Source organism: Nicotiana attenuata, chromosome 3, assembly GCF_001879085.1.
Source record: "Nicotiana attenuata strain UT chromosome 3, NIATTr2, whole genome shotgun sequence".
Lineage (NCBI taxonomy): Eukaryota > Viridiplantae > Streptophyta > Magnoliopsida > Solanales > Solanaceae > Nicotiana > Nicotiana attenuata.
The window spans coordinates 67,007,261-67,020,105 of record NC_031991.1 but is presented as its reverse complement, the minus strand read 5'-3'; the positions used below and the strand labels follow the sequence as shown (position 1 = coordinate 67,020,105).

General features: G+C 34.5%; 1 protein-coding gene across 1 annotated transcript; it reads right to left on the bottom strand.

Moving 5' to 3' along the window:
- Window positions 3,494-8,021, bottom strand: LOC109223985 (isocitrate dehydrogenase [NADP]). Its single transcript, XM_019388506.1, has 16 exons — window positions 7,858-8,021; window positions 6,760-6,803; window positions 6,544-6,653; window positions 6,260-6,297; window positions 6,057-6,134; window positions 5,912-5,965; window positions 5,720-5,821; window positions 5,527-5,618; window positions 5,320-5,423; window positions 5,089-5,157; window positions 4,888-5,003; window positions 4,676-4,710; window positions 4,341-4,483; window positions 4,088-4,210; window positions 3,898-3,990; window positions 3,494-3,757 (listed from the first exon to the last, which is right to left on the bottom strand). Exons 1-15 carry the CDS (start codon window positions 7,904-7,906, stop codon window positions 3,900-3,902), a joined length of 1,248 nt encoding a protein of 415 aa, XP_019244051.1. The 5' UTR covers window positions 7,907-8,021; the 3' UTR covers window positions 3,494-3,757; window positions 3,898-3,899.

Here is a 12,845-nt window from a genome sequence, read left to right as displayed (position 1 = left end):
CAAATGAGGAAATCATTAACTGCTCCAAAGACAAAACCTTGTCGTTTACCTATAAAAGATAAGGTGAAACCGAATATAAATGAAGTTGTCAGAACTGCTCAAAGCCAAAATAGAACGGTACTTTGTTGATTTCACTTCTCATAAGTTTCAGCTCATTCTCGCTTGAACTCAAGTTACTAGGCTGTGGATCCGGATTCTCATTGTTTATAGGTTATGATTCCAGCTTATTTTTGGGGTGCTTCTTAGCATTTTTTTTAGTTCGAGTGTTGAAATCATCAACATCATCTCTTGAGTTAACTTCAGCCACGACTCCAGATTTGATATACATCTTATTTTTATCTTCATACACCGGGACAAAATCATGCAATTCAAGCCTTGTTTATTCAACATTTGTTGGGGCAATGTTACCAAACACCAACTTAAAAAAAACTTAACAATCATGAAATTCTAAAATAACAAAAGACAACCAATATATTATTTGTAGAAACTACACGTCATACAGTTAATTGATATTATGTATATTAAAGGTATAAAATATGTATCAAAAATGTATAACTTATGTATCAGAAATGTATAATTTATGTATGAGAAGTAAATTCATATGTATTGATTCAAAATGTTGTAAACTAAACAAAATAATTTTTACCCGCTCCCGACTTAGAATAAAAAATTCTTTCCTCAACCTCTTGAAGGTCACCTTCTTCTCTACAGTCCAGTTTAGTATGCGTGGCACAAGATCTCCAATCCGATAAGCGAGGTTTTTGCGAGTATAGGGGCATCATTCATAAAACCAACACTGGAATGCCAAAGCAAACCACCATATCGGTACATCTCTCCTACTACGAATATTATCTTTTATTGATTCCAACTTAGCATTGAAAACCACTTTTCCCCTAGAGAAAGTCTCAAAATCACCAGATTCAACCAACAAAAAATAATTCTTTGTTATGAAACCATCATTCGTAATAGAAAATAGGAAACTGTGAATGAAATACAATACTGCAATATTTAATGCGTCCTCATCAAACTTCCACATCTTTTTTAAGAAACAGTCAGTTAACAATTTCTTAGACACTTTCGACATGCTTAGAAAGTACAATTCCATCAACCGACTCGACTGGACAGATTCATAATCCTTATTGGGATCACAATTACACTTTAAACTTGTGACAATACAAAACTCTACAAGTCCAAAGCGCAACTTGGTGCTATTCACTTTAATCCATAACTTGTCATCTTTAGGTGACACCACTTCCCTAAGCAATAGTGAATGGATAAGTTGGTTTTGTATAAAAAATTCGGGCAAGTCCACAAAATAACCAAAACATGTTCTTCTAAACATCTTAATCTGTTGATCATCCAAAGTATCTTTTAAATGTTTCACCATACTGCAATTTGTATGCACACTTATACGAGTACTATAATGATCACCCAAAGGTACATAATAATCCCAAAGCTACAGACAATACAAAAATATAAATATATATAAGCTTCATAATAACCACAAATATGCACTTTAAACATTACGTATACACTATGTGGATAGATGATACACTTTATATACAAATTGCACATTACTTATTGACTTGATACAAATTATATACAATATGAAAAAATGATACAATTCATATATACAAATCTGGAACATAATTGCTATATTGGATAGATTTTTAACATACTAAAATAAACTAAGTGCACACAAGTTAGATTTATATCATTAGAAAATACCTTCAAATCAGATGAGCTAGAACATTTTTTGATAAAGGTGAACTTTTCTCTTTTTTGATGGAACACCATCCTCATCCCTTTTAGCCTTCCTTTTAGAACATTTACCCTTATCCTTCACAACATTCTTTCCCACCATTTTAATCTTTCTTTTTGAACTTGTGCCTTTTTCAACAACTACACGCTGAATAGTTTGAGACCTTGTTACTCTATCGCTGGGAGTCCCGCTATGTGAACGAGTTCTTCTATCAACAGGAGTACTTTGCATTCCTTCAATAGGGGTATTTTGCATTCCTTCAACAGATTTAGGGGTTGCATGCTCCAAATCGCACCCAAATTCTGGTAAATCTTCAAAATCGTCATCATCATTCCTACTGAAACTAGTGTTATATTTCACTAATTTACCAGCTAATTTCATAGAATTTGGAGATGCCCTAAACTTTCTATTTTTCGTCAAAGACTTCTTTTCCTCCGTTATAGACTCGAGTATGAACAAAAATCGAAAAACCTACTAAATTTTGACTTACATTGAGAGCAAGAGTAACAATGGAGAAGTTGTGTTAGAGTACCGAGTACAATAGGAAAAAAACGTGAGTGAGTTAAAAGATATGGGTGGGTCAGTGTATTATGGATTGGGCTATGAAGTGTAAGTGTATTATGTTTGGGCCGGAAGGACATTTCGGGTCCATATAGGAAATTATGGGCTATTAAAATTTTGAGGGACTATAGAGGGTAGTTTTCTCTAGGAGATTCGATGGCCATTTATACATAGGCCTTTCTCACTTTGACATTAAAATAAAGTTGTAGATAAGTAGGTGAAAAACACTATCCACAATTTCTTAACAATGAAATTACTAGACATAATAGAGTTAAAAATATCACAATTTGAATTACAACCACACAACTACAGGTTAGGTTAATGCAATTGTGGTTGAAAAAATCAAAAACAAAGTAGATGATCTTATTCATCAATGCTTGCCATCTTCTATAATCAGATGCACCTTTAAATATGAAGGTAGTATTAGAAGTTCCACCGGAAGAGTTTCAAGTGGTCTGATAGACAAAATCAAGCAGAAATTGAATACTAAAATGACCAGACCAGAGATAGAAAGTGAATATATATATATATATATATATATATATATATATATATATATATATATTCTAAATGGAATGGACACTGTTTTAATCGGTAAATATTTTATGTTGAAGTAAAGTAAATTCAACCACTGCGTCGTATGAAAGGATTCAACTTTAATGTAAATGCCTAACTCGAAACAGAGGCAGATCGAGAATTGATGCATTTTGAGTCAATTCAGTTCGGTTCCTATACTACATTCTTTATCTTTAAATAACCATATCAATCAACAGATCAAAATTTAATTGATTTAATTAAGTTTTTCCTCTCGCGATTCAGTTTCATTAAATAAAATTAGAAAACTGTGAGAAAGAAAGTGGTAAACAACTATTAACGGTCTTTTTCTTTTCGTATTTGGGGGCAGGAATTGATTGGTACGAGGGATAATGGATAATTAATTTAAGGATTAAATTTGAGATGCGCTTATCCTACGTTTGGTTGGGATAAAATTGCAGTATAACATTCCGAGATTAGTTATCCCGTGACTGTAGTGTTATTTTTATCCCTATAGAAGGGTGGGATAACAATCCCGAAATAACAATCCTGAGATAATTAATCCTAAGATAACGTGTTTCCCTACCAAAAAAGCAAAAGAAGGCAAGCAACTAAACCACCAAAAGAAAGCAGAAGTTAATGAAGAGGGGCTTCTTTTAGCAAACTGATAAAACAATAAGCCAAGTGTACAATTGCAAATCAGTGAATAACTTGCAGCAGTTTCAGCAAAAAGGAAATTCAGATTTAAATGGTTCAAACATTAATGCCTGCTGAGTAACCCCAACCTATAAAATAAAACCTCTTGAGATTTAGTATACCATCAGCCCCTAATCCTTTTATTTCTCTTCAATAGCCCTCAACTGCCCCCAGAAAAAAGACTGTCCTCTTGTCTGCCCAGACCTATAACCAAACAAGATGAAAGAAAGACCGGTTATGATGATTACATCAACAATAACAAGTTGAATAAACAAAGTTAGTATAACCTAGCTAGGAAAAAATATGTACATAATCCAAATATAGAAGTCAAAACATGTACATACATTTAGGCCTTTGCTTTCAGAAGTCTTGCTTTAAGCTCATCGGCCACAGCGTCGATGAACTCCTCAGTGTTGAGATAATGTTCTCTTGAGAGCCTATTCAAATTTTTAAAGAGGAAAGCATGAGAATGAAAACTCCACTAACAAAGTCAAATAAGAAAAATAATGAAAAGAATGAGACAGGATGGCTCACTTGGATCCATGGATGATGAGTGCAAGATCTTTGGTCATCTTTCCAGATTCCACTGCACCAATGCATGCTGCCTCTAGTTTCTCAGTAAACTCCAAGAGCCTTTCATTGTTGTCTAACGTTGCCCTGTTCACAAACAATTTATTCAGTATTCACAATCCCATCATTTGGGGCAATCCACCAAAACTTCCTTAAACCAGTCCAAACAGCAAACAGCACTCTAAAGCTCAGCAGATCGAGAACTATAGTCACCTACCTGTGTGCAAGTCCACGAGTCCAGGCAAAGATTGACGCAATACTGTTTGTGCTGGTTTCACCTCCTTTCTGGTGAACCCTGTAGTGGCGGGTGACAGTTCCATGGGCTGCTTCAGCCTCAATGGTCTTGCCATCAGGACACACCTGAACCATATATCCACAGCTTGTCAGAATCCGAACCAACGATTCATATCAGCAAATAGCAATAAAGAAGAAAAGATCCAAAGAGCCATGCATTGTAATAGATCCCGAGAAAGCTATAGAAATAAAATAACCTAAAAACTGCACAATTAAGGAGTTGGTTGAAGCAAAAAAAACGCTAGAAAATAGACATACCAGGACAGATGTCATCAACCCAAGGGATCCAAAACCTGTTCCAAGAAAAAAGGCATAAAAATTATAAACCTCTAGGAGCAGAGTTATAGGAGGGGAAACAAGAATACTTGATTCAGCAATTTTGTGTATTAGCATGTTAATATGTCATAACATATTTTATGAGGATCTGTTGAAATGGCAGCCTTAACTAACGCAAACACATTATTAGATACCTTGTGCTAAGAAATCACTCTGTACATCCCCATCATAGTTCTTGCAGGCCCATACATAACCACCTTCACTCTTTAAAGCATAAGCAACCATATCGTCGATAAGACGGTGTTCATACCTATAAAACATCACTAGAGAGTCAATGTTGTGTACTTGTGATAGTAGAATAGAACCACGCTTACCAAGTGAACTGTGGAACTCACCAAATTCCTGCTTCCTCATACTTGGACTTCCAATTTGCTTCATAAACTTCTTGGAAGATGTCCTTAAACCTTTACAAGAGCATTAATGGTAGCTCAGAGGAACAGAATAGATACAAACACCACTAGATATGTGCGGAAAAAAAACAAAATGGCTCAAGGTAGTCAACCTATTTGTAATGGATAAGTAAAGGCCAAATGGAAAACGGCTAGATCAACAGTTAGGCTGCTTACCTCCCATCATATTTCTTAAGAATAGTATTCTTTGTACTAAGATAGAGTGGCCATTTCTTTTGGTATGCCATGTTCATTGAAGCCTCAGCAAATGAGCGGATGGACTGCATCACATCAAGAAAGCGAAAGCAAAAGAATATAAATATACCAGTCTGCAGCAATTTAATAATCCAAATTTGGAATGACATCAAACTATTTTAAGCAAACCTCATCTGTATTGTACATGGATAAAGCTACTCCACCAGCACCAGTAAAGTTGTAAACTTCAAATTCAGTCTTCTCGTCTGTTCCTTCTGGCACTGATAAAGTATTAAACACAACATTTCAGTAATATTTTCTAATTGAGCACGCAAAAACCCTTTGCTAATACGATCAAGTAAAGCAACCAACAAAAGTTTACCAAACACCAATTTGAGTTTTCCAGCTCCTTGAATAACTGTATCAGTAGCCCGGTATTGATCGCCAAAAGCATGTCTACCAATGCATATTGGTTTAGTCCAACCTGGTTTAAAAAGCAGATTTTGCTCAATGACACAACTAAATTAACTTAAGGGAAAACGAAAAAGCAGAAAGCACAAGAAGTCTGGGATACCTGGGACAAGTCGGGGAATATTTTTGCACATAATTGGTTCTCTGAAGACCGTTCCTGTAGTCAATATGTGTGCAATGAGCTATAATCAAGCAAGCCATAACTAAGAGACAACATGATCCTGAAACAAGTAGAGATGAAGGGGTACCATTTAGGATGTTTCTAATTGTCCCATTAGGGCTCCTCCACATGGATTTCAAGTTAAACTCTTTTACACGGGCCTCATCTGCAAAATAGCACTTTCTAAGAATGATAGCATAGTTATACTTTATCTAGAACTGATTTTTGCTTAAATATGAGCAACAGCTATACAAAAAGGAGGGGAGTCCAGCTGGACACAAAAATAAGCACCTGGAGTAATGGTTGCACACTTAATAGCTACATTGTATCTGCAGTTAGACCATACAGTAGACATTAAGAAACCGGAAGAAGGCTGAAAACTTATAACTATTGAACAACCAATCCCAGATAAAGTTAATATGAAGCACAAATGGAGAGAGATTCAGTCATCTTAAGAAATTAAAGAAGACATGTGAATAGAGAAAAGGATAGAAAATGGATTTGTTCCAACAAATGGATATTTTCTTCCCATCAATTGTAAATTAGGACGTAAAGATGGAAAAAAAAAAACATACTTCTGAGTGGCTTCCGCACTTTCAACTGTAACCTTATCGTCTGTGGCATCACGGTGGGGAAGGCCAAGGTCAAAGTATTTTATATCCAACCCCAGAAAGGGACAGATGAGCTAAAGCAAGCAAAGAAGCTTCATTTATTAGTGGCTTGCAATTTTATTACTAGAAGATACGTAAGAAACCCATACAGTTCAGAAACAAGCCAAGGAAACTTGTTACCTTATCCTTGATTGATTTCCAAATAACACGAGTCATTTCATCTCCTGGATCACATAATCAAGAAGAAAAAAATAAGAGAAAATGGTGTAAAAATGAAAGCTGTAGAAACTCTGGGGATGATAGACCAACATAATCAAAGCTAAATTGACTTCTGAAATGATGTGTCTGGTCAATGTTATATTGAAATACTATAGAAAGCTATATTAGATCACAAAGTATGACCTACGATCAAGACAAAAAAATGGTGTGAAAATGAAAAATATGTTTTGTCAACTACAAGTGCATTATGCTAATCAGTAAGTTTAACAACATAACCATGAATGAGTAATAATCTACTATTCGCTCACACAATCTTGAACTAATTAAAAATGGAGGGAACACTTCAAATTAAGAACATTAGACAGTTTTTCATTTTTTAAGCATTCCCAAATTTAAAAAGAATGTTTAGAAGAGTACACCAAGGATCTGTTTGGTTTGGATTATGAAAATAACTCTGATTATTCAAGTAAACGTCGGAGAACTATCTATCTATTGATTGAAAAAGTGATTTTTACACATGATAACTAACATTGAGTTTAAAAATTCCAAACCAAAGGAATAAACATAGGAAAAAGAGTCAGTAGATACTCCTCTTCAGCATCAAATCCAGTACAAACAAGGAGTGTAAACAGACCCCCCAAGACATATGCAAGTAATAGTGCAAAAACGAATCCACATATATTTCTCAATTGTTAAAGTTTCGATCTTTTTTCTCAAAGAGCTCAAAATCAAATCTTAAATGAATGACCAATAGTTATATAGGTAACAACTCTGATCTAACCAACCCCACAAGATATATGTAAGTATTAATGCAAAATTAAAGGCCATGTATATTTGTTAAAGTTTCGATCTTTAGAACTCAAAATCTATTCTTGAAAGAATGATCAGCAGTTAACCAGTAGGATCTAACAAAGCTCTGATTATACAGAGTGAAACTGCTACAATTACAGATCTTTTTTTATTTTGCATACAAAAACAGATCTATAAATCAACAAATTTCAGCAACGAAAAAGGAAGAAATATACAGATAAAAGAAAGCAAGGGAGAAAGAGATCTAACCGTCCATCTCAACGATAGGGTTTTCAACCTTGATTTTGTCGAAAGTCATGTTTGCAGATGAAGATAGAAGAGAGAAATCTCCGGCGAAGAGAGAAACAGTGAAGGCAAAAGTTGGTGAAAGAAGATGCAGAGTGTGAAAGAGGTGTAGTAGGCTACTGCTGCTATGCTGTATAAATATTGGGAGTTGGTCGAGCTACGACACTGGGCTTCTTTTTTTTTTTTTCTTTTTTTGTCTTTTTAGAATATTCATGTCCGATATTTTTATTTTTATTTTTATAATCATCCTCTATTGGGAATTCACTAATTGGATCCGTGTTATGTAGGACCTGATCTGTCAAACTCTAATTCACTTGTGTTTGCTCAGAGTCTCAAACTAAGAGGTCGTTTGGTAGAGTGCATTAAAGAATTTAATGCATGCATTAGCTTTGTGTATTTGTAATATTCTGTTTGGTATACTTTTTTAGCCTATGTATAACTAATACAAACATTGGTTATACATTCTATTTGGTATTATCTTATGTATAGCTAATGCATAGCAAACTATGGTATTAGTAATACCAAGGCTATTAATGCATACATTTGCATGATTAAAGACAAAATTGTTCTTAAAATCCCTTAAAGCTAAATAATATAAAGGGCATTTCTGTAAACAACTAATTTTTTTAAAATTTATACAATGTATTTTAATTTTTAATACACCACACCAAATAGTGCATAAAAGATAATCTTTACATAACTAATGCTTGCATTACTAACCCATACATTACTAATCCTTGCATTACTAATACACTATATTCAACATTATTCTTATACAACCTACCAAATGAACCCTAAAGGTGTTAAACGGGCGGGGTCAACTCGTTTCCGGACAGGTTGAAACCCGGATCGGTACATAGGGGGCCGGGTGGGCTGGGTTACTGGGGTTAGGGGGTTGATCCGTTCACTTTCATTCATCCGATTAATCGGACCGGTCAAATTCGATCAACCAAAATCCCTGTAGAACCGGTTAACCGGCCCGGACCGAACCATTTTAACGGCTAGATTTCAATTTATTTTTTTTAAGGTTGAAGAATGTTGGCAATGGTCAGCTGCCTTATGGTCGTTGCCCAGCGTTATTATTGCACAAATAGCCCTTTTTGGGCAATTTTTATTTATAAAATAACACTTTTTGTAACTACTAATTTAGCCCTTTGAAAAACTTATAAATACACCCCCTACCCCCCCCCCCCCCTCCTTCTTCATTTCTTCACCATCTCTCATTTCTCAAACTCATATTCTCAATTCAAGTTAAATCATGCCCCGTACTTCTAGAGTGCGCTCATATGTTTGGGAACACTTTGAGGTGGTAGAAGAAAATGAAGAAGTTCACAAAGTAAAGTGCAAGAACTGTGGTCTAGTTTTAAATCTTCGTCTAAAGTGAGTGGGCACAGGCTGTTTAAGGAGGCATATGAAGAGTTGTCTTGAGCTTCCTCCAGAAATTCGTATTTAAGTTGATTTGAGACAATTTGTGTTATTTTAATATTATTAGACGTATTTATGCTTGATGTTTTAGTTTGTTAGATTAATTTGAAGTATTATAATGCAATGAAAATTTAATTTTACTCTTTTTTCGTTAATTTACTTGTTGTTAAATGCAAACTTCAATTTGTAAGTTTGAAATTAAAAAAAAAAGCACTTGCAAATTATAAGTGCAACTTTTTTTCCATCTTCATTGTATTCTTTATATTTTTACTTTATATTAATATAAATTACAACAATTATACAAAATACAAAAAAAAAAAAAAAAACTAACCCGACCCGACCCGGCCCCTTGGACCCGTAACCCTTACGGTTCATTTTTTACGCGGATGGACCCGGACCCGGTAAGCCCTAACCCGTAACCGGCCCGGATTAAAACCCGGCCGGTTTCATAGTTTCCCAACCCGGCCCAGCTCGGCCCACCCGTTTAACACCCTTAGCTCAGACTTTTAAATAAAAAATTACGTAGAAAATACATATCCCAAGTGACCAGGAGGTCACAGGTTCGAACCGTGGAAACAGACTCTTACAGAAATATAGGATAAAATTGCATATCATAGACCTTTATGGTCCGACTCTTTCCCGCATTATATTAAATTAATAATGTGGCATTTTGAGTTTTTTAGTAATAATTTGTGGTAGATTTGGAGTTCTAAAGAGTTTAGTATCAATTGGAAGTCCAACAACAACAATAACAATAACAACATACCCAGTATTATCTCACACCGTGGGGTCTGGGGAGAGTAGCGTGTACGTAGATCTTACCCCTACCTTGTGAGGATAGAGAGGCTGTTTCCAACCCTCGGCTCAGGAAAGCATAAGCACCACATTAATAAAAATATAGACAAAAAGGGACAGTACCAAAAAGCCATACAAAATCAGAATAAAAACAACAAGATAGTAAGGTGATCAACAATGAAAGGAAACAACGGTTAGTTATAAAAAGACCTAAGCGAGACTGCGTGCCAATACTACTGTTATGAACACTCTAGACTACCTACTCTACTACCCTAATCTTCGACCTCCATACCTTGCTATCAAGGGTCATGTCCTCGGTCAGCTGAAGTTGCGTCATGTCTTGCCTAATCACCTCTCCCCACCTCTTCTTTGGCCTACTGTTACCTCTCCGTAGGCCTTCAATGTCAACCTCTCACACCTCCTCACGGGGTGTCTGTACTCCTCGATCGGAAGTCCAAGAAAATTAATTATTGCTCTCTTACCTTGCTTTCTTTATTGGTGACGGACTGCTAGATGACCTGAATCTGATAAAGAAGGGAGGGCAATAATCAGCAAGACTCATATTCTGATTTGAAATTTAAACATGATTTCACATTTAATACTCCAGTAAATTCAAATCTTGATTGTTAAATTGTGAAAGTTACGTTTTGCTGTCCACTTGCCAATTTATTTCATAATTAGATTAGGATTTAGGTTAACTTTATGAGAATCTCATCGGAGCAAAACTAGCCAAAAAGAAAAAAAGCCAGCCTGATGCACTAAGTTCTCGTTATGTGTGGGGTACGGAGAAGCATCGGATCACAAAGATCAATTGTACGTAGTCTTACCCTGCATTTTTGCAAGAGGGTATTTTTACGACTCGAACTCATAGCCTTCTGATCATACGGCAGCAACTTTACCGGTTACTAGCATTGATGCAGTATTCCTAAAGATATTTTATTTTAACATTTGCTTTCATGATACTACTTGATAAATCATGTTAAAAATGTATGAAGATCAAAGTTTGAGATATGGTTAGGGATAACATTGATCGGTGGTCGCACAAGTGGCATTATCTAGTAGTAGGAGAGTGTTTTGACAAAACTAGAGTGCCTTCGGCGTCGGCCTTTAACCAGAGGCGCATTTAGAATTTGAAGGTGGCAGGTGTCACCATAATTTTTTTAATGTAAACTTTGTAATAATTAATATAGAGCTTGTTTGGAATGCTTGTTCGGTTCTTTTTTTTTTTTTTGGTCTATTCGGGTAATTTTATAGGTATTTTTTATTTGCAAACATGAAAATTACATCTCTATCTCCTACCCTACTTGTGAGATTTCACTAAATATTTTGTTGTTATATAAAAGTTACATCTCAGACATCAAGAAGCAAATGTAATTAGCATTTTAAAAAAGGAATCACACCTTTACTATTAACAATACAAGTACAATTAATATTTTCACTTGAAAACTACATCTTTTTGTATGCTAAAAATAAATTTGCACAAGTAAAATAACATCTTCAAAATGGAATTTCACCAATCAAAATAAGAAAAATAAAAAATATATATCTCCAATAGATGCAGAAGCAGATAAACTACAAGATCCCAAAAATTAAAATGATAAATCTCATATTTCTCTAGGCAATACTTGCAACATATTCATCATAATTTAATAGTAAAGAGATTTAAGTTGTATTTAACAACTATAGAATAGCATGATTTTTTATGTTATAATTAAAAAAATATAAAAATTAAATTTGATCTCAATCCAAAATTCTTATCAAGACCCAAGTTTTTGATTTTGAAAAGAAAAACTTAAATTATTTGAGATTAAGAGAAATGCTTATTTTATAAAATTTTAAATATTCGAGGCTTTTTTATGAGTGTTCTTGTTAAAGATCACAGATAAAATAATAGAATATAGGGAAAAATTATAAAAAATAATGAACGAAAAATAGGAAATTAGGAGGTATCCAGAAAGAAAAATGACTGGTACAAAGGAAATAAAAAGCACAACGAAAAGGGAAAGTCAGATAAGGTTCAAGATAAATTCGAATTTGAATTTTACACACGAGTAATTAAAGCTTTCAAAAAGGTCTACCAGCCATTGCACCTTTATTTAGTCTGCAACTTGGGGTGACGGGATCAAATATTTAACCCAATTTAAAAAAAATTCTATATAAATATATAATAATTTTAGCAACATAGCGGGTGCCATACAACCCCACCATAAAGAGTGGATCCGCCGCTGCCTTTAACAAGACGGAGTGGACAGAAAGGAAAAAGTTGTAGAAGTTCATTTGTATTTTCAACTGAGACGTTGATGAAGTAGACGTAAAACTACTTTTCTGCTGATGTACCTTTGAATTATCCCCTAAAAGGCAAACTTAAAGTATCTCTTCCTTTTTTTTTTCACAATAAAAAACAAATATTATAAAACAATAAAAGTAGAAGACGAGTATTGCAGAGAAAAGTAGAGAGAGAGAATTCTTATTGATTTTGGAGTAAATTACAATGGAATAGAACCCTTTATTTATAGGGAGAGAGTGACTTAGCCACCAAGTAATAAACCCTAGAATCTCTCTAAATATAGACATTCACCATAAATAAAATTCTATTTATAACACTCCCCCTTGAATGTCTATTCAACAGATAATGTGCCTCGTTAAAACCTTAACTAATATAAAACCCATTGGGAAAAAAATTCTAGAGAAGGAAAAAGAGTACACATATCTAATAATACGCCTTTTGGTTG